A 24,447-nucleotide genomic window follows, 5' to 3' on the forward strand; every position below is an offset into this window, starting at 1 on the left:
ATAAAAAGCATCACTGTACCCAAGTACCATATTATTAATTACAAGATTGCAATTAATTTGGGAGCACTAGTATACAAACTTTCTGCATAACAAATATGTCACTTGGTGAAAGTAAGGCTATGTCCAAATTCAGAAGTGACACATTGGCTTGCAAACCATATTAAAGATATCTGGCTTTTGATTAGCCCATCTGTGGTTTGGGTGTGTAACACTCATATGCCTATACATACCCAAGATCAGGTACAAGAATCTCAGTTCCTTCCCATAGCAGATCTGAAATATTTCCAGCCCAGGATCCTATGCCTTCTGGAACATCTATACTAACATAAGGACCAAGAATTAATACAATTACTTTTGAAAATTTGCTCAGAATGAATAACAAGCGAGAAATCTGGGGCCTCTAGGCACTTCTGAATGCTCAGACTTGCTGACTTCTGTGAAGCTCACACTTCATGTTAAGGCTACTTGGAGCATTGGGTTGGTTTGTTAAGAGTGTGGGTAGTGAGTTTGGTGGTGAGAGTGGGCTTGGGGAAGTACTTAAGTGGCAGCATGGATATAAGTGAGTGTAGATAGACTGAACAGTTCCTCCTCTTCACTTTGGAAAGATGTTTTTGTCGAAGTGGAAGCCAAGCATATGTTTTAGTATTTCTGAACTGAAACCTAGCCTTTTACCTGAATGTCAATATATATCACTGTTTTGATTTTCACAATTTACTCTCACTTGAGAGCAGTTTACATTTTCTTTTTTTTTTTTTCCATTGAAACTAGTGTTGAGTAAGCCACAATACCTAGCTGTTTTACCATAGTCTAGAACAAAGGTGCCTGTGTTTGAGGAAAAGCCCTCACAGGCCCAGGCAGCGTTCAATAACAGGAACGATCTCCATTATGGAAGGTCCTCCCCTAGGTCTTCCAGCTCAAGACATTGCTGAATTATGTTTAATGGAATGATGGTTTGATTGGTGTCCTGCTGTATACCATGTGACTTTGTTTGGGTATGTGAGCACATAAGCCTTGCTGAATGTTAATGGAGTAGTTGCTATAGGGACAAATTCTGGTGCCTCCTGATCCACACAGGTGCTGTAAAATGTAATGTGGAGTAAGTAACCTTTTCAGAATAAACAATTTTCTATAAAAAAAAAAAAACACACCACAACATAATTGTTTTGCTTCAAAGAAGGCTTAAGAAAGAACAAAAAAGCATAGGTTGAGCATCTGGAGCTGCATGTCCAGCAGCACAATACAGAAGAAACCCATTTTGTCCTCAGTTCATTACCTAACTTTGTTTGGGTAAAAGGAATACAAACACAAGAAGAAATTAAATTATCAGGTGTTTTTTTGTTTGCTTGTTTTGTTTTGTTGTTTGACGTTCTAATTTGTATGAGTTACATAAACTTACAGGTAACAAATGAAATAGTTCGTCAGATGATGGAAATGAAAGGAATGTACAGCTTGGATAAACCTGGAGACTTCACTACAATTGTAGATATACAACTAATAGCAGCAATGATACATCCTGGAGGAGGCCGTAATGATATTCCCCAGCGCTTAAAGAGACAGTTTTGTGTATTCAATTGTACGTTGCCATCCAATGCATCCATCGACAAAATTTTCGGTACTTCTTTCTCTTGTTTTAGTATAAACATTTTTTACCATTGACTTAAAATGTATAAAAGCACTTGTCACACAAATTTAGAGCACTTCCAGGAAAACAACTGAACTACTGAACTACTGAACTATATTTCAGCAAAATTGGTTCCGTGGTAGAGAAATTACTTCCTTTAAATGCTTGTCTTTCTAATTTTGGACAAGCAAAATAATAATGTAACGGCATTTCCTGAAAGAATATGAGCACTGCTATTACTACATAGTTTACCATCCCACCTCTGCTGTGTCTGAAATGTCCTCTGTTGCTGAAGCTCTCAATTCTGTTAACTTTGCCAGTACATTATGCTGTTAAAAGCCAGCACTTACTGCCAGATGATTCTACACTGGTTCAGCAAAGCCATAGTCAAAAGAGGCAACATTATTTTATCTGTGATGTAAATACATATTAACGTTTTAAATAAGTACATGTATATCTTGTTCACAACCAACCTTGTCACATCCTACAACTTGAGGTTAGTGGTATATCATATTTTATCTTTTCAGGTATTATTGGCTGTGGATACTTTGATCCCTGTAGAAATTTCAGCCCTGAGGTCTGTGACATGGTGAAAAAATTGATTCCAACAGGCAGAATATTGTGGCAGCGTACAAAGGTATAAATATAAAGGAAAGTTTTATCATAATCAGTCTGAATAGTGCCTGTTAGTGTAATATCAAGATCATCAAGTCCTGTATTCCTTAAGAATATATCTATAACAACGGAAAAACAGGAGAAAGATGGGCTAATACCCATCTCTTCTGTATAGAAGAGATATATGGAAGCATCATTCCATTCATGCCTAGGATTTTATTTGTTACCCAAAGATTTATTTACTAAAGATAGGAAACAGGGAGTAGAATTCTTTATTGATTACAATTTTTTATTTGGAAAACCCAGAACAACATATGAAATAATCACATAAGAATTGAGGCTTTGCATTTAGATGCCAGCTCCTGCTTTCAAACTAATAAGGTGTTTTTGATGACTTCTTAGAGTTTGCCTGCAGTATTATCTGTGAAAACTGGTAGTTTTGGTATTTTTATGCTTTACATTTTTTAATGTATAATTCAGATTGTTCTTGATTCCTTCTAAATGTAATTGGTTTCAAATCTTCACAATATTTTTCTTTAGACAAAGATGCTGCCTACACCATCTAAATTCCACTATATCTTCAATCTTCGAGACCTTTCAAGAATTTGGCAAGGAATGTTAACTATAAAGGCAGAAGAATGCAGCAACAGCACCATCCTTCTAACACTTTTTAAACATGAATGTACCAGAGTAATAGCTGACAGGTATAACAACTATGGCATTTTATATTTAGTAGGTTTAGCTATTTACTTTATTTATGCTCATGCATCTGAAAAGCTTATTATGAAAAACTTCATTAGGCCAATATCAAAAGCTTTTGTCTTGCTTTACATGCAGTCTGCACTGGAATATTATCCCAGCAACTGTCATAAAATCAGAATAATAAGATCTCTTTCTTTGGAAAAAACCTTGAAGGTCATGGAGTCCAACTGTTACGTAACTCTGCCACATCTGGTACTAAACCATGCTCCTTAGAATCACAGAATGTTGAGTGGCTCAACTACTGTCTATTATAAAAACTCACCAATTACCTGAAATTCATGTACATGCATTAACAGCAGAGTGCTGTTAATAGAAAAGGGGAAAATGTTTAATTTGAATTTGAGATTAGGATCGTACCCACTGGTGAAAAAGTTTCATACAGGTCACAGTGTATAATTTTTTGTTTGAAAGTTAGGAGCAGTATCACAGAGGTTTACTGAAATGTTATTTATTTGTTGTAGATAATTTGAAAAATAAGAGGAATATATGTATTTGTATAGAGATGTTATATGGTGAAGTGAAGAGAGGGATTGTGACATGCAGTCCCTTCTTCCATGTTGCTTCTAGATTCCATTAGTATTATAGCATCATCACTGAGAAACACTAACAATAATGAATATATATTTAAGCTGTAGCTGTATCACAGTCCTTCAATACTCCTTATTTATTTGAAAACTCAGAGCACTGTGTAACAGGTTTTTCATGTTTGTCCTATTTTCCTACCAGTTGTATCACTGAAAAGGAAAAGAAGTAAAGATGAAAAAAAATTCCCTATAGTTTGATGCTCACAGTTGGCATTCCATTTTTCTGGGATTGAAGTGATTTGTGCCTTTATGTTTACCATTTTCTTGGTTGCTTCTCAGATAATCACAACCACAGATAATCAGAGTACTCAAGGATCTTGATCTGTTAATATTAAAACTTACATGAACCTTTTTTTAAATTGCACTAATCTATGCCTCTTTTAGATTTATTACTCCTGAGGATACAACTTGGTTTGATAAAGCCATTAATAAAGTGATTGAGGAATGTGTGGAAGCAAACTTAACAGAAGTTCTCCAAGCTGAACCTTATTTTGTAGACTTTTTACGGGACATACCTGAACCAACTGGTGATGAACCAGAAGATTTCGTGTTTGAAGCACCAAAAATTTATGAGAAGGTATTTAATTTTACACTAAAACTACTAGGCACTGATTTTTTCCCTTTAATTATCAAGTGTGTTATATTGCTGAAGTCATATCATAGAGAATGTTTTAATGAATACATACCACATTATTTGTGAACACATATTTAAATTGTTTCTGGTTATTATGCAACAAGTAATTTTAATTATGTTAAAGTTCATAATGCCATATAAATGTTGTTTAGTTTTTCCTGCATTAGCAGAAAAATTCTGCTTAAGCACAGCTAAGATCACTGTAGTGAATTAACTGGAAAATATGATTGCACACGGCCAGCGCATGAGCTCAAGTTTATATAAAAATGTAGATTAACATTCTGAAGGGCCACACTGGTACTGTTACTGAATTATGTATTTCTTTATTTTCAGGTTCCAAGCTTAGAGTTTCTGTGTGAAAAGTTGCAAATGTACCAGAGACAATACAATGAATACATTAGAGGCTCATTTCTTGATTTGGTGTTTTTTAAGGATGCAATGACACATATTATTAAGGTTTGGAGTTTATTACTTTTTTATTTGCTGATTTGGGCAAGCTATGATTGCAGGGCACATTCTGAAAAGTTATTCTTATCCCTAAACATACCATCATTGCTTAATAATTTTTAAGAACTAGGAAAGAGCTACATTCATTTTACCTGTGTGCATGGTTTTGTAATAAATACCTAATTTTATATGTTTCTTTAAGCTTTTGTGTATTCAGAGATATGAAGATTTTCCTAGGAGGGGTCATAAGGAGGTGCTTTTTAATTTTGTATATAGGATTTTTTTTAATCCTTTAAAATGCAGAGAACACTTCAAAGGTATCTGTACATGACAAATGACTGAAATGTCAATCTGATTGGATGAGAGACATGACAAGAAATATAAATCAGAGCTGCAGTAGAATCAGCCTGTAAGGCAGAGGAAAGTCTTAATTTACAATCAGTTCAACTCCTATTCAGAAAGGAAAATACAAGGGAAAAATTTATCTCAAGTCAGGTTCTGATTCATGGTGGGGAAGGAAAAGACTAAACATGAGATTTATTCAAATCACTCTGCCTAATGTTTAAGAAGTTGTGTTAGTTCTCTCCGGAATTACTTTAACTTGATGATCCATTTACTGAAGCCACAGTGAAACCAAACCAGAAGGTTTGGTTCTTCTCTACCCGACCTGTAGTGAAGCAAATAATTTTGCTTGCTTTTGCATTTAAAAAAAAAGAAAACAATTTTATTTTAAAAAACAGTTCATGTAATACTAGGTGAATTTCACAAGGCCTTCAATGTCTCTAATATTCCATTTGCATTGGCAAGTTTTAACCAGAATTCATGGGATATGCACTTCGGTAGCAGACAGAAGCCCTGCTGCCACTGTGGTGATAGTAAATTTAGTCATGCTTGTAATGTCACTTCTAGATTTCTGTTTTAATGTCGTTGTCTGGGCAGGCTCAGAAGGAGCTATACATAAACCCAAAGCTTCCTTAAAGGAAAAAATGAATGGAATTGAAAATCTTGGTGTAGATGCCAATCTTTCGCATTCTGTACATGATTTACATGAGGAGCAAAACAAACTGTAGCATCTTAACAGTAATAGGGCACTTAATATATAATAAACTCAAGGAAGACATGTATACAAGGGACATGTAAAAATGAAATAGCATAGCAAGCTTTTAATCCAGAGTATGCATCTTGGAGACTCATTAAGAAAACTATCTCAAAGGAAACACTGATGGTAGAGAAAATAGAAGATAACACTAAATGATCGTTTACATGTGTCCAAGTCTTTCAGATTCCTGAAATTAAGAATGTAGTATATTTATTCTTCTAGCTAAAGTTTCCTGGTATTTTAAAACACATTGAGGATGACACCTTCAACATAAACTGGAACTCAAAGAGTCTTTTTACATATTTAAATCCTTTATATGATTATAATCATCCTATATTCTTACATTCAGCTTTTTCACTGGCTAAATTATATTTCCAAAGAATGTACAGGTGTTCTTTTAAGAAAAACAAAATTCTGCAAGTACCATTTTGATACTCTAGTAAATAGAGTATAAGAGATTTAAAATTTTCCTAATTCACATTTTTTCTTATTTTTTCTTCATTTTTTTTCCCTATATAGATTTCCCGAATAATTCGGACACCATATGGAAATGCATTACTTGTTGGAGTCGGTGGTTCTGGAAAACAAAGTCTTTCAAGGCTGGCTTCCTTTATTGCTGGCTATAAAATATTTCAGATCACTTTGACCAGGTAAGAAATACAAGAAATATACAAGCTGAATTTATGCTCTTGCTTTCTTTTTGTAAACTGGTTAGGCCACACTGAGTACTGTGTCCAGTTCTGGGCCCCTCAGTTTAGGAAGGATGTTGACTTGCTGGAATGTGTCCAGAGAAGGGCAACAAAGTTGGACAGGGGTTTGGAACGCAAGCCCTATGAGGAGAAACTGAGGGAGGTGGGGTTGCTTAGCCTGGAGAAGAGGAGGCTCAGGGCAGACCTTATTGCTCTCTACAACTACCTGAAGGGAGGTTGTAGCCAGGTGGAGGTTGGTCTCTTCTCCCAGGCAATCAGCACCAGAACAAGAGGACACAGTCTCAAGCTGCACCAGGGGAAGTTTAGGCTGGATGTTAGGAAGAAATTCTATACAGAAAGAGTGATTGCCCATTGGAATGGGCTGCCTGGGGAGGTGGTGGAGTCACCATCAGTGGAGGTGTTTAGGAGGAGACTTGATAGGGTGCTTGGTGCCATGGTTTAGTTGATTAGGTGGTGTTGGAGGATAGGTTGGACGTGATGATCTTGAAGGTTTCTTCCAACCTGGTCTGGTCTGGTCTAGTCTAGTCTAGTCTAGTCTAGTCTAGTCTAGTCTAGTCTATTCAACAGCTTTATGCTTTCAACAGTCTTTTGTTAATTTTTTTTTTTAAACATATTTTGTCACTATTTAAAAATGAGGAAGATAATAAATTCTTGTCTGGTTTATATACAAAGTAAGACTTCTTGAGCTGAAAAGTGGGACCATGTGTTAGCTATTCCTGAGTCAAAATATGTATGTTCATAAAGGATGCTTTCAGTATCATGGTTTGGTTGATTAGATAGTGTTGGATGATATATTTCACTCACTGATCTCAAAGATCTTTTCCAACCTGGTTCATTCCATTCCATTCCATTCCATTCCATTCCATTCCATTCCATTCCATTCCATTCCATTCCATTCCATTCCATTCCATTCCATTTATAAAACACCATAATGTGAAAATAACAGTATTCTGAATTGGTCCAAATTAACAAGGATTGTTTCCTTTTATTCCTAGGTCCTACAATGTAAGCAATCTCTCAGATGATTTAAAATTGTTGTACAGAACAGCTGGGGGGGAAGGGCAAGGCATCACTTTTATTTTCACTGATAATGAAATAAAAGAGGAGTCATTTCTGGAATACATAAACAATCTGCTATCTTCAGGCGAGGTAAGGGTCTTGGCATGACAGACAGTGTATTTTAGAATCAGAAACCTGCAGAGTTTACTCCCACCATTTTTTTCTACTTCTATTAGTTTAGGTAATAAAATTGATTGTAGAATCAATAACAATTAACTGTAAAATACATCAGCTTTTAAAGTAAGGAGTACTCTTGGTATGAAGTTCCTTTATACCTCTATTTCAGTGTAAGCCAGGAAGAGATATGTAGCTGTAATGGAAAGTTCCATAGCTTTTATTAAATGAAGATTTGTTGGCCCGTACAAACGCTACAATAATTACATGCCCGTAATTAATTTTATAAACAGATTTCTAATTTATTTGCTCGTGATGAACTGGATGAAATCACCCAAGGATTAATAGCTGTGATGAAGAAAGAGATGCCTCGCTGTCCTCCTACCTTTGATAATCTTTATGAATACTTTTTATCTCGGGCAAAGAAGAACTTGCATGTTGTACTCTGCTTTTCTCCAGTGAGTTTTTACTTCATACCTATCTTCATTACTTCCATTAGCAAACTATTTCATAAGGGTATGACAGGATTATTCAAGCTTTACATTTTTATGGAGACTTAGGCATGCATTAAAAGATTACTGAAGTCTGGTTGGAATTGCTGATGTCATAAAAATAATGGTACAGCTGTCAGAAGTTAAACCCAAAATTCTTAAAAATTAAATCATCCTTACAAATTTGTTGTATTATAGATGTTCTGTTCACCCTGAGCACAGCTTCCAGGACAAGGTGTAAGCAGGCGAAGACCTTTATTGCCCTTCTCCTACACATGTTAATTTATTTCTTTTCCTTTTGGCATAATCGTTCCTAGTACAAAGCAATGAATATGTCTGTGTGAAACTCTTGCTTGTTACCTGAAAAACAAGAATTTAATGGATATCAAAATAAGTTAATTGAGGTTTTAAAATTATAAGAAACATTTATATTTGATATGGACTTCTAAATTCAAATTTCATAAAATATTGAATGTTCAAAATGTAACAAAATACTTTAAAAATGGGCAAATATTCTAAGCAGAAAATTAACTGGGGAAAAAAAATCCCTAATTATTTATATGACTAAACATCTTGATTGACTTAATTAAGTATCATATTCTAAATTAACAGTGTTGTTTGGTTTTTTTTAGGTAGGTGAGAAGTTCCGTGCTCGCTCTTTGAAGTTTCCTGGCCTCATATCAGGGTGCACCATGGACTGGTTCAGTCGATGGCCCAAGGAAGCTCTTGTAGCTGTAGCCACCTATTTCCTCTCAGAATTTAATATGGTCTGTTCTGCATCAGTTAAAACACAAACAGTGGAAACTATGGGTCTCTTTCATGATATAGTTTCAGAAAGCTGTGAGAATTACTTCCAAAGGTAATGTTTTATACAAATGTAATAATCTCGTAATTGTTGCTATTGATTTTGGGTTTTGAACTCATTGTGTTATATAAATAAAAAGGTGTATTTTAAGGCTAATACAAAAATAAATCTGCTATACCAATATATGCAAAGGCCATGAAAAATAATTATTATCCTGTAGCAAATTTAGCATCCTTATTACTACTATTCTGGCTGAAGGAGCTGGGATTGTTTAGCCTGGAGAAGAGGAGGTTCAGGGGAGACCTTATTGCTGTCTACAACTACCTGAAGGGTGGTTGTAGCCAGGAGGGGGTTGGTCTCTTCTCCCAGGCAACCAGCAACAGAATAAGAGGACACAGTCTCAAGATGTGCCAGTGGAAGTTTAAGCTTGAGGTGAAGAGAAAGTTCTTGATAGAGAGAGTTGTTAGCCATTCGAATGTGCTGCCCAGGGAGATGGTAGAGTCACCAATCCCTGGAGGTGTTCAAGAGGGGATTGGATGTGGCACTTGGTGCCATGGTCTAGTAGTCATGAGGTCTTGGGTAACAGGATGGACTAGATGATCTTTGAGGTCTTTTCCAACCTTATTGATTCTATGATTCTATTCAATGATCTTTAGTCTTACTTATGAGGATTTTAAAAAAGTAATTGACAATCACAGCTTGCATTCTGAAGAAATTAAAGACTTGATTTATATAATTTTCTGTTTCATTGGAATCAGTCAAATAGTTTATGTGTTTATATTGCCAATGTACTATGTTTCAGCTATCGAAGAAGAACTTATGTGACACCTAAATCCTATCTCTCTTTCATCAACGGCTACAAAGAAGTTTATACTGAAAAGTTAGAGAGTATTAATGAACAAGCTGAACGTATGCAAATTGGTAAGCAATATGCAGATAAATGTATATTTCCATGCATGGTCTCAAATGATCTGTGTTTTAATATTAAACTTCCTGTTCAGTGATCACTTAAAATCAGTTCTGCTGGATCATGGTTTAAAACTGGTAGCATATGAGGAACGTTTCCAAGCACTCCAGTTCTGATCGGCTCATAACGATTGCCTTAAAGAAATGCCTCAAGGAAGTCGCTAGCTAAATCATTCATTTCAGCATTATATTTAACTTTAATATTTCCAGTTTAGCATTTGTGACAGAAAATAGGACCTGAAAATGGCCAGAGAGTGCATCTGATTTACTAGTGTAGAGGTAGCTATAAACACAGATACTGATTTCACATGTAGATTTCCCTAGCCTCCCACTTTATTGTTCATCCCTTAGTCTTCAAAATAAAATGATTGTGTATAGGTGCCCATGCCCATGTACATTTTCTACTGCAGCATCCTGATCACGTTTGTCTTCTTATGGGCAATATTTATGCCAGTCAGAAAACATACCCAATAGTTTCATTTGCACAGAAAGGGTGTGTTTCAAAACAACAACAATACTGGTCATCCCTGACTCCAAATGTGCTCCACTATTACTGCATCCTAAGGAACTTTCTCAAAAAGTATGTTGTGAATTATTTAGCTATTATCTCATACAAACATCCTTTATTCCTTGGTCTTTTATCAATTTGTGTCAAAATATTTACAGAGTTAAAATTATTAACTTTGAAAGCTGTTTCAGTTTGTTTGGATATTATCCTGATAAAGGATTTAAATTTTACATTATTAATCTCAGCTAATATAATGTCACTTTTGTCATCTCCTTGTTGACATATTTTTCCTCTGTGTAATGTCTGGGCCAATTCAAAATGCCTGTAAAGCAGCAAAATTGTAAGAAATACTTTAGTCAATGCTGATTTCTTGTGCACACTGAAAGTGTGCTTGTCAGCAGCATGATATGAAAGACAGAAGTAATTTCTTTCCTGCTTTGTCACTTTGAGTGAAAAATCTTGTAACAGAAATGAGGAAAAAAATGAGTTGCAATGGCAATTACAACTCTTTATCAATGTTTGTTGCCTTGTGTCTTCTCTCAGAATCTGCTGAATCCTTGCTAGAGCACCACATGAACAGATAATGTATTTTCATGTGGAGCTGTGGTTCTACAAGACCTTAGTTCATGTTTGACAAAACGGAAATGCCACTCATTTAGGCAACTTGGTGCTATATTTCCTGATAATTAAAAGTGTCAGAAATCACATCCAGGAGGTGCTAGGAGTACTGCAGCCTAGTACTTTAATAAAGATTGATTGTAATTTTCTTTATTCTCTATTTTTCTGCAGTCATTAGTCAGGTTACAAACCATATTGACAAGAGATAGAGATTACTTCAATTCCCTCTGTAGGATTAAAATACTTTTAAACATGCTTTAGACAAGTTGTAGCTGAAATCAATAAAGTTCTTATATGGAATTCAACACATTCCTCTGAAAAAGACTATTCCTTTTTCTAAGGTCTATATCAGACATTTGCCTGTGACTGCAAGCGCTAAATAAAAAGAGTTACCTTCTGACATGATACTGTTGCTCTGTGGCTAGCTGCTGGCATGCTGTGTTCTTCTTGTGATTGGAAGTATGTAGGGGACCTGAAAGAGCTGTAAAGGTTTCTTGCTTAGAATAGAATAGAATAGAATAGAATAGAATAGAATAGAATAGAATAGAATAGAATAGAATAGAACAGAACAGGTTGGAAGAGACCTTCAAGATCGAGTCCAACCTATCACCCAACACTATCTAATCAACTAAAACATGGCACCAAGCGCCCCATCCAGTCTCCTCCCTAAACACCCACCACCAGATGGTCACAGATGCTTTTAAATGCTTTTCTGCACTCTTTGTCACTAAGCATAAGAGAGGGTATGCTCAATATGCAGGCAGTGGTATTTCTGATCTTCCTGTGATCCTTAGATCCACTTTTGGCAACTCAATTTCTTCCTTTAAAGAAGTTGATCCTAATATTTATGTTATTTCCTCAGGCAATGATATTAAGACAACATCAGCCTGGTTTTCTGATTGTCCTGTGACTTTATGTCCCCCCATCCTTTTCTTTCTTTCTTTCTCCCTCCCAAGAATCTATACAATTAGACCATATTCAACTATGCGCTTTTAGATATTGTTTACAGCTATAACAAACTAAAGCTAAGAAGTATGGATTTCTTTTGCATGAAGAATCAAGCTTGTTTATAATAAATTTGCACCTTGTGAATTCATCTATATCCATGAAATCATGACATGAGAATAGTAGACACAATCATGATAGTATGACTGCTTGCAACTCCTTTCTTGCCTTTACACAAACTTAAATGAAACTATAAAATACAAAGCATTTTGGACCTAGCCCTATGTTGTAATTATCTAACTAGGAAAAATATAGATTACATTTCTCTAGATTATATATTTTACTTTAAATAGGTTTGTCTAAGCTGATGGAGGCCAGTGAATCTGTTGCTGAACTCTCTAAGAAGCTGGCCGTTAAGGAGAAGGAACTGGCTTTGGCATCTGTTAGGGCAGATAAAGTAAGTACTTGAGTGTTAAATAGCAAAAGGCAGCAGATAGCACCAGGATATATCGTGGTGCTATTGCAGAATTTTCTCACAATTTGTGCAAGCCAAAAAATGTGCACCATGATCTAAAACCATCCTCTCTCTCTAGCATGTTGATTCAAGCATTTACTTCTGAAAGTGGGGCATATTAAGACTGCAATAGATATCAAGTCCCGTCCCTGTTCTCCTTGCATTTGCAACCTGAGTGACTGCTTGCATTCTTCAAGACCTTTAATCTTTTGAAAGAGACAGTTACAAGAAAGTGTTGAAACGATACTTATTTCAGCAGGACAACTGATATACTACCAGAGTTTACTTTGTTTAACATTTTCATTTGATATGCATTTTGACATAATTCTCTGTCAATCATCCATGTAGCCTCTCAGTTGTCAAATTTTTGAATAGGGTGCCACTTATGGCTGACCAAAAGCAGAAGAATTGTGATAAGGGTAGAAGAAAAATAATAACAGAACAAATATTTATTTAAATCACATGTAGTATTATCATCCGTTGTCTATGTATTTTTTTCCCCTTAGTAACAGAATCATAGAATCATACAATTGTTAAGGTTGGAAAGGACCTCAAGGATCATCTAGTTCCAACCACTTTGCCATGGGCAGGGACACCTCACACCGGAGCAGGTTGCTCAGAGTGACATCCAGCCTGGCCTTCAAAAAGCATCTGAGGATGTGGCTTCTACCACTTCCCTGAGCAACCTGTTCCAGTGTCTCACCATCCTCATGGTGAAGAATTTCTTCCTAATATCCAATCTGAATCTACCCATTTCTATTTTTGCTCCATTCCCACTGGTCTTATCTCTACCTGACACCCTAAAAAGTCCCTCCCCAGCTTTCTTGTAGGCCCCCTTAAGATACTGGAAGGCCACAATAAGGTCTCCTTGGAGCCTTCTCTTCTCCAGACTGAAGAGCTCTGACTCATTCAGTCTGTCCTCACAGGAGAGGTGCTCTTAGAAATCAGAACTGGATTTCACACACAAAAATGGAGGAATTTGCAGATTTTACCTGTCCTATTTTGTTCAAAGATGTTTGAGAGTACTGTTTATGCTCTTGTATAGAGTGTCAGCCTTGACTCTGTAGCTGAGTCCAAAAACATTCTGACACCAACTGTATGCACATGCACAAGAGAATTAAAAATATATATACTGAATAACCAGACACAAATGGATATCTAATTAAAAGTGAGACTTTTTAGACTAAAGGAGTAAAAGAGGCTGACTATTGGTGCAGATGGTATTCCATCTTGCAGATTTTGGTTAGCAATAGCATTTTTATTTTTATCTGCAGAATTACAGCTAAAAAACCCAGGTAATGGTTGTATTTTTTAAGTATAGTTTCAAGTAGGATAAAAGTTATATAATGCCATACTAGGCATTATTTATATCATATATAAATATAATACATTATATAGTAATTTTATGTTTGTATATTCATATTAGTTAGAGTTAGCTTTGTATTTTTCTGTATAATACCCTTTACATATCTGTTTTCTCTTGTGTTTGATATCTTAATTACTTATTCCACCACTTTAATTTAAATATTTTGTGTTTATTATTAATCCTAGGTACTAGCAGAAGTCACAGAAAGTGCTGAAGCTGCAGCTATAGTAAAAAATGAAGTCCAAGGTGTGAAAGATAAAGCACAAAAAATTGTAGATGAAATTGATTTAGAAAAAGTGAAAGCGGAGACTAAACTGGAAGCAGCTAAACCAGCACTAGAAGAAGCAGAAGCTGCACTAAATGTGAATAAAATTCTTACATTTTCATTAGTCTAGTACTATTTGAATTACCCCTGAAAGAAAGGCTAGAGCCACCAGTTGTCACTTAGTTTTAACTCCTGTCACCAGCTCTTCCCAGTTAGTGGTCATGTATCTGATGAATATTTATGGAGCTCATATTTTACCTTAGATGCATGAAGATTATTTTACAGCATTTTTTTCTGCTTCCACCTTAATACTTGACCATTAAGAAGGTGTAAATCTTTCCAAAAGGTACAGATACCTTAAGAACATCTGTTATTCTGTATTCAAGAAAATAAAATGCTCTTTTTTCTACATAGTTAACTAGTTGTACCTATCATTTAGGATTAATAAAAGGCTGTATCTTTCTTCACAAAACCCCACAAATTTATTTTGGACAGAAACAGAAAACGAAGGAGATTCAGAGTGATTAGAATCAGGGTTAAGAAATTCAGAGCTGTTGCTCTACTACATAATTTCCTGATTCTGCTCTGAACAATTGAAAAATAGAGCACTCTGGGATCAGAAATCATTGATGAATTATATTTTTAAGGCCTTCTGTTACAATTACCAGTATTTGTGTGAATAAAAAAGTTGAGTGAAAAAAGACAGAAAAGGGGCATTGTTTGCTCTTACACTAGTATTTAGATCATGAGATAAGTGGAACTTCCAAAAAAGTCACAAAATTTACTTATTTAGATCACAAAATTTACTTATACTTTTACTTATTTGCTTATGTGGACTCATACATCATCTTGTGGTTTCTATAATGTGTCTGTAACAGCAGTTTCTAGACAGATAATGACATGCATGTGTTTTGTAAACAAATAAATATGTTAGTTTTGAACTATGCAATCATTAATTATTTTTATATTGGTTATTGAACCTAGCAAAGTGGCAGGGATGCTACTAGAAAATGAGGTAAACATCACAGTATTTCATACTTAAATAACTTTAATCCCAACAAAAAAACCCCAAATCCATCTCAGAACAAATAATGGCACTCTGAGAAATTAAAAATGGTATTTGACCAGAGAAACTGCTTTTAATTGAGTCCTATGCAATTTTACAGTATACTTATTTTATTTTATTAGACTGATAAGTTAAGTTAATGCTGTTGTTCCATGTATTTCAATTTGGTTTTTGAGTGATGTCTCTAGCATTGGGGAAATATTCCAGTCAAAAATATATCCAATAAAATTATTGAAGTGTAATGAACCATAAAAGTAAGCGCAGTTGTTCATTTCTTTGTACGTACTTAGTACAGACTCATCTTGAAAAAAAGTATAACAAACAAACACTGAAAAAAAAATTGAATTGGAAAACAGAGTAATGGTATTGATGCAGGCTGCTGTTACTTTTTTCTTCAAATAGACCATCAAACCAGCTGATATTGCTACTGTTAGAAAACTTGCAAAACCTCCTCACCTAATTATGAGGATCATGGACTGCTGTCTGCTACTATTCCAAAAGCCATTAGATCCTGTTACCATGGATCCAGAAAAGCCTTGTTGCAAGCCATCGTGGGCAGAATCATTAAAAGTAAGTTGAGTTTTCAAACAGTGTTTCTTAAACATCAGACATAGCAACTTGCTATCAGAGAATTTATGATGCTGTTTACTCAAAACAGGACAGAATTTTATCAAAAGGCAAAATAATAGTTTTGAGATAGTCATAGTGCATAAATAGAGTTTATTTGGTAGCAAGAGTAGGCTCTCTCGGTCTGGAGAGGGAAAGAGACTCAGAGAATAGAATAGAATAGAATAGAATAGAATAGAATAGAATAGAATAGAATAGAATAGAATAGAATAGAATAGAATAGAATAGAATAGACCAGGTTGGAAGAGACCTTCAAAATCATCGCGTCCAACCTATCACCCAATACCACCTAATCAGTTCTTTTGAATATTCCTGTGTTATGAAATTAGAGGCACAAATGAGACCAAGATATCAACAACTAGGCTATTGATTACACAAATAAAGTGGATGAATCAGAAGGGGAGAGAGAGAAAACAGAGAGGGAGAGAGAGGAGAGGGAAGAGGAAAGGAATTATATTACCACACCCTTCACCCCCCAAGACAGTTTGAGGCTGTGGAGGAATGGTGTTGCAGCTTTGGATGTAGAGGAGATGCTGGGTCTGTAGAGGAGGGGTGCTGTAGCTTTGGCTGTAGAAGTGATTTTGTCCTCTGAGCAGCCTCTTCAGCTCCATGAGTTGCAGCAGGTGGAACTTAGGACACGGAGAGAGGGTTCCTCTTGGTCTGCTTCTTCCAAGCCACATGGTGATGTCTCTGTCCTGGTATTCTCTCCATTTTTCTTCAGAGCAGTGTTCCTTCTCTCGTGTTTTCCTTCTCAGTGGCATTGTCCAGGTCTTTTCCTTCTGTGTTTTCCTTCTCCAGTAGTTGCTCAGATCTTTTATACAGTTTTTAGGTATGTATATTCCAGAGAGTATTGATTGGCCTCTGCCCATTTCCAGGACAGCCGCAGTCTTGTGGCAATCGTTATCTATGCACCTTCCCAAGAGTCGTTCCAGTGGCTCTGCCCAACGCTCATCAGTTGTTGTGTGGGCAAGCAGCAAAGATGATTTTATCTTTGTTGAGTCACCTCAAGAGAAACAAGATTTAGTCTCTCACTACTGCTTACACTACACACTTTTTCAGTAGGACCTCTAGATTTTCCACTCCCTTTCACTGACATATCACTTGATGGCAAATAGATAAATCATACCAATCATGTTTGCCATACAGGAGATAAAGTTGTTCTGGAAAACCTCTCTTTAGGAACATGTACATTCACATTTAAACAGTCTTTTCTGATCCTTCTGGGCTCCTTGACTGTTTGGGAGACTATATAACTGACAAAGAAATAGTAGCTCTTTGCATTCTGCATTTTAATATTTCTGGCCCAAATTCCTTGGTCAGGCATCTATTTCTTCAAGCTGGACTTCGATTTTCTCTCAAGATATTCTTTTATTTCTGCGCCTTCTCCTGCCATTCTTGAAATTCTGTTCTACCTCTATTCCTGTATTTATTTGCCAATAATTTTGCCTCTTTTTTTTTGTGTGTGTGTAATGGAAATTAAGAAAAAATTCTTTTTAAAGATTTCCAAGGAATTAAGAAAACATCAAAGAGTTTTATTTTTCACTGATGTAATGAAATGGAATAAGGAGTTATCTCATGCATTTCCATTAATATGTTAAAATTCTGATAGGAAAAAAAATCAAATTATTTCCCTTTCCAGAATAATTTAGGTTACATTTTAAAAATGCATGAGCAGGTTTTTTGGCATTCTTTAGATAGGTTACAAATATATCTCTGAGATTTTATCTTGGTTCAATTATTATTTTTTTTTTTGTGACATTCTGCTTCTGAAATACTTTTCAAATGGCAACACAGGGATTTGGAAAAGGGAAAGAATATTGATAAATTCCCAGCCTAGAGTGTAATTACTTATTTTTAAAGTGATTGAAGGCATATAGGAGTTACAAATGAATAGCACACATATAATATTAGAGTTGAGTAGAGTCGAGTAGAATAGAATAGAATAGAATAGAATAGAATAGAATAGAATAGAATAGAATAGAATAGAATAGAATAGAGTAGGTTGGAAAAGGCCTTTGAGATCATCAAGACCAACCTATCATCCAACACAGTCTAATCAACTAAACCATGGCACCAAGTGCCCCATCCAGCCTCTTCCTAAACACCTCCAGTGATGGTGATTCCACCACCTCCCTGGGCAGTCCATTCCAATGGTCAATCACTCTTTCTGTGAAGAACTTCTTCCTAACTGTCGTAGTTTGGGCTGGGTGCCCTCTGCTACAGGGGTGTTTCCTGTGTCCAGAAGTCCAGCCCAGTGGGTGGACACAGGAAATTAGGTTATTTCCTACCATGATCCCTTGCACCACTATAAGTTTCACGGCGGGGTCTGGCACTTCCTCTTTCCTTCCTCCTCGCCACCCGGTAACTGGGGGAGAGATCTCCCGGCCATGGGCCTGGTTAGGCCCAAGGCCACGGGGGGATGGGCAGTCTCAGATCTGGCCAGCTGAGACTAGCCTAGCAGTGGGGGGGGGGGGGAAGGAGGAGCCCTGGTGGTTTGGGTGCACCCTCAGGTGGGAATGGGATCTCTCTGGGTCTGTTTTGGGTCTCTCTCTTGTCACTGTGTTTCTAGTTTTCTGCACGCACTCACTGTTCTATTTAAACTTTCCATCACTTTTGCAATCCGTTTGTCTGAGTCGTTATTTCTGCGCGTGGTGGGGAGAGGGGGCTGCCCCAACCCATTACACTAACATCCAGCCTAAATCTCCCCTGGTGCAGCTTGAGACTGTGTCCTCTTGTTTTGTTGGTGGTTGCCTGGGAGAAGAGACTAATTAACTGTAAGAGACCAATTAACTATATGAACTACTTTTTACAGAAAATGATAAGAACATTTTTTTAACATACTCACCTATGAACAAATATTTGAATGTAAAATGTGTAAACAGCTTATAAATATCCTGTGTTGGTTTTTTTTGCAGCTTATGAGTGGCCCATTTTTGCAGAGCCTACAGCAGTTTCCTAAGGATTCTATCAATGAAGAGACAGTGGAATTACTCCAGCCTTACTTTGACATGGAAGACTACACACTGGAGTCTGCTAAAAAGGTGTGCGGCAATGTCGCAGGACTCCTCTCTTGGACACAAGCCATGGCAATATTTTATGGCGTAAACAAAGAAGTCTTACCTCTTAAGGTAAAAGATTATCTCTTGCTTTGTGTTTTCTCTCCATGTAGTTTAATTTTATGTTCTTTGGTAGGCACAGGACTTAAATAATGTATTTGGTTAACTTTATTCAGACAATTGTTTATAGACTTTATTGGCTAAGGATGGTAAGAGCAAAACCCCCTGTACCCTCTTCTTGATTCTAGACAAAACAGAACAAAAAATGAGCCTAGATTAAATTTATGGGCTTTGGTTTGCTGTGTATAGTGAAAGGTGGTTTTAGGCTTTTTTTTTGTGTGTTGCATTTACTTTATAATTGTTTTCAAAATGCTGTACCAGAATGTGCATTCCTTTCTGAAGTGTCACAGAATCACAGAATCACCAAGGCTGGAAGAGACCTCAAAGATCATCAAGTCCAATCTGTTACCACAGACATTATGATTAAACCATGGCACCAAGTGCCACATCCAGTCCCCTCTTGAACACCTCCATAGATGGTGACTCTACCATCTCCCTGGGCAGCCCATTCCAATGTCTAACGTCTCTCTCAGTGAAGAACTTTCTCTTCACCTTGAGCCTAAACTTCCCCTGGCACATATTGAGACTGTGTCCTCTTGCTCTGTTGCTGATTGCCTGGGAGAAGAGACCAACGCCCTCCTGGTTACAACTACACTTCAGTTCATTGTAGACAGCAATAAGGTCTCCCCTGAGTCTCCTCTTCTCCAGGCTAAACAACCCCAGCTCCCTCAGCCTCTCCTTATAGGGCTTGTGCTCGAGGCCTCTCCCCAGCCTCATTGCCCTTCTCTGGTCATGTTCAAGTGTCTCAATGTCCTTCTTAAACTGAGGGGCCCAGAACTGGACACAGTACTCAAGGTCCTGCAGACAGATATTTTGCAGCCATGTTGCCTTCTTTTCTGGAGGATCTGACTTTCTGGAGAGATTGAGAGTTCACATCAATAAAAGAACTGTTGCAATTATAGGAATCAAACTGAGTGAAACATTTATAAGTGCCATTTTTACTTTACTGTGGGTATTCTTTTTTGATGTTCGTGAACATTTGAATAAAAAATAATTATCAGAGGGATAGATGGTATGGAAACTCAAAGACAGTGATTGTTGCTTTTTGGATTCTGATAGGAGTGCTTCATCTCTACATGTAGCACAGTTAAAAAAAACAAAAACAATAACACCCAAGTAAAATGGGAAAGCATCTCTATAATGACTAAAAATTTTTTCCATCTGTTTTTTCACAGTAATACAGGCTGGATGAATACAAAAACTAATGCATTTCATGTGTTCAACATAAATATTAATTTGTGAGCAATGGGAACGTATGCTGGCTTAAGACCATGGTTTTCTAGTGGGTAACAGCTATATTGTTAGCTGAGAACGGATCATTTTCCCATTGTTGTGGACCATTTTCCTTTGTTTGCAGATTACACCAATTTGGGTGCAGGTGTTGATCTGTTAGAGGCTAGAAGGGCTCTGCAGAGGGACCTTGACAGGCTGGACAGATGGTCAGAGGCCAATATGATGGCATTCAAAAAGTCTAAGTGCCAGGTGCTGCACTTTGGCCACAACAACTCTATGCAGCGCTACAGGCTGGGGTCGGAGTGGCTGGAGAGCAGCCAAACAGAAAGGGACCTAGGGGTACTGGTTGACAGCTGGCTGAACACAAGCCAGCAGTGTGCCCAGGTGGCCAAGAAGGCCAATGGCATCCTGGCCTGCATCAAGAGTAGTGTGGCCAGCAGGACCAGGGAAGTTATCGTGCCCTTGGACTCAGCACTGGTTAGGCCACACCTTGAGTCCTGTGTCCAGTTCTTGGCCCCTCAATTTAAGAAGGACATTAAGACTCTTGAACATGTCCAGAGAAGGGCAACAAGGCTGCGGACAGGCTTCAAGCACAAGCCCTATAAGGAGAGGCTGAGGGAGCTGGGGTTGTTTAGCCTAGAGAAGAGGAGGCTCAGGGGAGACCTTATTGCTGTCTACAAATACCTGAAGAGAGGCTGTAGCCATGAGGGGGTTGGTCTCCACTCCCAGGCAACCAGCACCAGAACAAGAGGACACAGTTTCAAGCTGCACCAGGGGAATTTAAGGTTTGAGGTGAGGAGAGAGTTCTTCACAGAGAGAGTTGTTAGCCTTTGGAATGTGCTGCCCAGGGAGGTGTATGAGTCACTGTCCCAGGAGGTGTTTGAGTCACCGTCCCTGGAGGTGTTCAAGAGGAAATTGGACGTGGCACTTGAAACCACGGTTTAGTAGTTATGAGGTGTTGGGTGACAGGTTGGACTTGATGATCTTTGAGGTCTTTTCCAACCTTATTGATTCTATGATTATGTGATAATTGATTGCTACAAATATACAAATAGAAAAGAAAGAATAAAGCCTATAATCAAACAGAAGATTGATTGTTTCTCTAGCCTACCCAATATGTACAGATGAGAAACTTCACTTCTTGAACCAGCTTTTTTAAATGCACTTCTTGGGAAAGCTGCAATATGTAGTAGAAATATTGCAATTTAACAATAAAATAGTGTCTGCTATGTATCTGAATGATTTTTCTGATTAAATATTTTAATGTTTATTAATATATGTATATAAAAAAAATTTTATGCATAATTTTCTTGTGATTTCCAGCCCGAAGTATATTAAAAATCTTGTATTGTTTTAATATTTTTTTCTCTTGTAGGCTAACTTGGCAAAACAGGAAGGTCGCCTGAAAGTAGCCAATGCGGAATTAGCAGAGGCCCAGGCGGTATTAGATGAAAAGCAAGCTGAACTGGATAAAGTGCAGGCAAAATTTGATGCAGCAATGAAAGAGAAAACGGTGAGATACAAGTGCTTTGGTATTATCAAGAATACTTGCATGCAATACTGTTATGTAATCAGGAATTGATACAAATATGCATTTAGGGCTGGCTACCTTGAATTATGTGGAAGAGTTCTGATATAAACATAAGAGATTTAAATACATATTCTCTCCTATTTCCTAATTTCTGTGAGTCGGAACGTGTTAGACAATAGGTGTGCTTATTGTTCTCAAGAATGAGTTCTGTGTAAATAAAGTAGTCGTAATGATGTTAAGAGGATAAAAAAATTAAAATAACTTCAGGGTTTTGCATTCTGTAATTTTTTGTGTTTAGGACTTACTGGATGATGCAGAAACATGCAGAAGAAAGATGCAAGCAGCCTCTGCACTTATAGATGGACTAAGTGGAGAGAAAGTTAGGTGGACTCAGCAAAGTAAAGAATTTAAATCTCAAATTGACAGGTATGAAATTCATCAGAGAACAAAACAAACCAAACAAAATAAGGTGTAATGACTGAAGAGACTGTAAGCAATTTGGGATCATTAGTAGTTCTGCTTCTGGAAATTAAGTGAATTATCCTGAATTTGAATTCTGTTCCTATAAGCGAATACCTGAGTGCTAAGTGCTTGTATTTCAGTTCAGAACAATGTCTCTGATTTCAGAATTTATTTGCAAAGGGTTTTTTTCTCATTCTGAAAAAAATAAGTTTATAACTTCTGATAAATATTGTATTGCAGACATATTTTTTAGAAATAAACTGATTTCTTGCTTCAGTTATAAAAGAAGGACTAGTTGTCATCAGGGCTTTATTACTTCCTAGTCTCATGAAAGTAATGTTTTCATACAAAACTGCTTACAAATATTGCCACAAAAGTCTTTTGGACACACCAAGAAACTATTAGGTCCTGGTGGCTCAGTTGGTAATGCATAAGACCCTTGATGGGAAGGTCCTGAGTTCAAGCCTGCAGTGGGCAGTAGTGTCCTCCCTAGTCTAGTCATGGGGTCTGTGTTGACAGGTTGGACTCGATGATCTTTGAGGTCTCTTCCAACCTTAGGAATACCAAATACTGAATATTTGTTGTTCTTAAAGAACAACAACTGTCTCCTTAAACTGTCCTCAGAACAGACATCAAAATGCTTCAAAAACTGGTTGTCTAAATCTATAGAATTTGAAATTGTACATCATATTCCAGTTATGTTTTTGTTCCTTTTCTAGACTTGTGGGAGATGTACTTCTCTGCACAGCTTTTCTTTCATACTGTGGACCTTTTAATCAAAACTTCCGGAGGCTTTTGCTTAAAGATTTATGGGAAGCAGAGATGAGAACACATAAAATCCCCTTTTCTGAAAATTTGAATCTGATTTCTATGTTGGTAGATCCAGCAACAGTAAGTTCTTGCTGTTTCTTGGGCTTCTTCTACAAGCCAACAATAGGCTTGCTTACAACAGAACCGTAATCCCCAGTATTACTGTGCAGTGTAGTTCTGTGACTTCAAAATGTTCTTGTCAATTTCCTCGAAACATCTCAGTACTGAGCAATACTTAGATTAAAAAGTTAGTATTATAAACAAGTGACATGTTATACAATTACCCATCTTATTTTGAGAACCCATCACCACAGCTATAGATCATATAGCTACTAAAACAGTGCGTTTGGTTGTTATCTTTTGGTTCTGTAAATATTATCTGGGTCTGGTTTCAAATAAATTTTGCATCACACGGAACATTTGAAAAAGAACACATAAAGCCTTTTCATTCAGTGTGAATGTATGAGAAATCAAAGAAAGGATGATGTCAGAATCTTCAGGTTTCCTTCAGTAAATATGAAGCCCCCAAAGCTGTCTTAGCCCGGTTTTCTCTAAATCAATCCAAATATTTAATTTGTTTGTCAAGCTGCCATTTGACTTTCTTGCACTTTTAAAATATTTTTTTTCTAATGTTATATAATTAAAAAATCAATTTTTACAAGTGGGGTTTTTTTGTTGTTCTTGTTGCTGTTTGTTTGCTTGTTGTTTGGCTGGTTTTTTGTTTGTTTGTTTCTTTGTTTGCTTAATATTCTTTAGATCAGTGAGTGGAATCTTCAGGGACTGCCTGGAGATGATCTCTCAATTCAGAATGGTATCATTGTCACTAAGTCAACTAGATACCCACTTCTGATAGACCCACAAACTCAAGGAAAATCATGGATTAAAAATAAAGAAGAGGGAAATGAACTACAGGTGAGCAGTGTTTTAAAGGAATAATCTACTGCATTATATTCCAGGACCTCAGGGTCCTTCCATACTTTATTCCTTTAAGGTGTGTCTTCATTTAAGACAGTGCAACTCACAATTAATACACATCTGAGATAACTTTAATAATTGGCAATGATGTAGGTGCATCAGCAGGGAGCTTGACAAGAACTGTAAGTCCTGTTCATGGTCTTGGAAAAGTTATAAGTAAATACCAGTATGAAATCTAGCAAGGCTACCCCTTCGTCAGAGGTAGCCTTGTGTTCAGAACTGGTATATTCCCTATACAGAGGGCAAAATGGTGACATTATTAAATGTTAATAAATTGGGGCAACAGTTAGTAAGATTACAGATAAAGGCACGATAACTTAACAGCTTTGAAAATGTAGGCCAAGTACTTAAACTTGTGCAGTCCAGCATTTACAACCCAATATGGAATTCATACATGAAGTTATTGCTACAGAAGTAAATTGAAAGCAAACCCAAGACAAGTTT

The 24,447-nt window shown here is 36.8% G+C and overlaps 1 protein-coding gene across 1 annotated transcript in view; it reads left to right on the forward strand.

The window, feature by feature from the left end:
• DNAH8 (dynein axonemal heavy chain 8) overlaps positions 1–24,447 on the forward strand; it is a 153,620-nt gene that overhangs the window by 94,770 nt on the left and 34,403 nt on the right. The window contains exons 53-70 of the mRNA XM_068148416.1: positions 1,399–1,612; positions 2,149–2,258; positions 2,777–2,940; positions 3,967–4,159; positions 4,550–4,672; positions 6,282–6,412; positions 7,468–7,621; positions 7,939–8,103; positions 8,769–8,995; positions 9,744–9,862; positions 12,332–12,435; positions 14,044–14,220; positions 15,592–15,759; positions 18,732–18,944; positions 21,601–21,738; positions 22,055–22,182; positions 22,938–23,109; positions 23,785–23,940. Of these exons, the coding sequence (XP_068004517.1) occupies positions 1,399–1,612; positions 2,149–2,258; positions 2,777–2,940; positions 3,967–4,159; positions 4,550–4,672; positions 6,282–6,412; positions 7,468–7,621; positions 7,939–8,103; positions 8,769–8,995; positions 9,744–9,862; positions 12,332–12,435; positions 14,044–14,220; positions 15,592–15,759; positions 18,732–18,944; positions 21,601–21,738; positions 22,055–22,182; positions 22,938–23,109; positions 23,785–23,940 (2,856 nt within the window). The remainder of the gene's footprint in view (positions 1–1,398; positions 1,613–2,148; positions 2,259–2,776; positions 2,941–3,966; positions 4,160–4,549; positions 4,673–6,281; positions 6,413–7,467; positions 7,622–7,938; positions 8,104–8,768; positions 8,996–9,743; positions 9,863–12,331; positions 12,436–14,043; positions 14,221–15,591; positions 15,760–18,731; positions 18,945–21,600; positions 21,739–22,054; positions 22,183–22,937; positions 23,110–23,784; positions 23,941–24,447) is intronic.

Source organism: Melanerpes formicivorus, unplaced genomic scaffold, assembly GCF_026170545.1.
Source record: "Melanerpes formicivorus ecotype bairdi unplaced genomic scaffold, bMelFor1.0.p_v2 SCAF_2, whole genome shotgun sequence".
Lineage (NCBI taxonomy): Eukaryota > Metazoa > Chordata > Aves > Piciformes > Picidae > Melanerpes > Melanerpes formicivorus.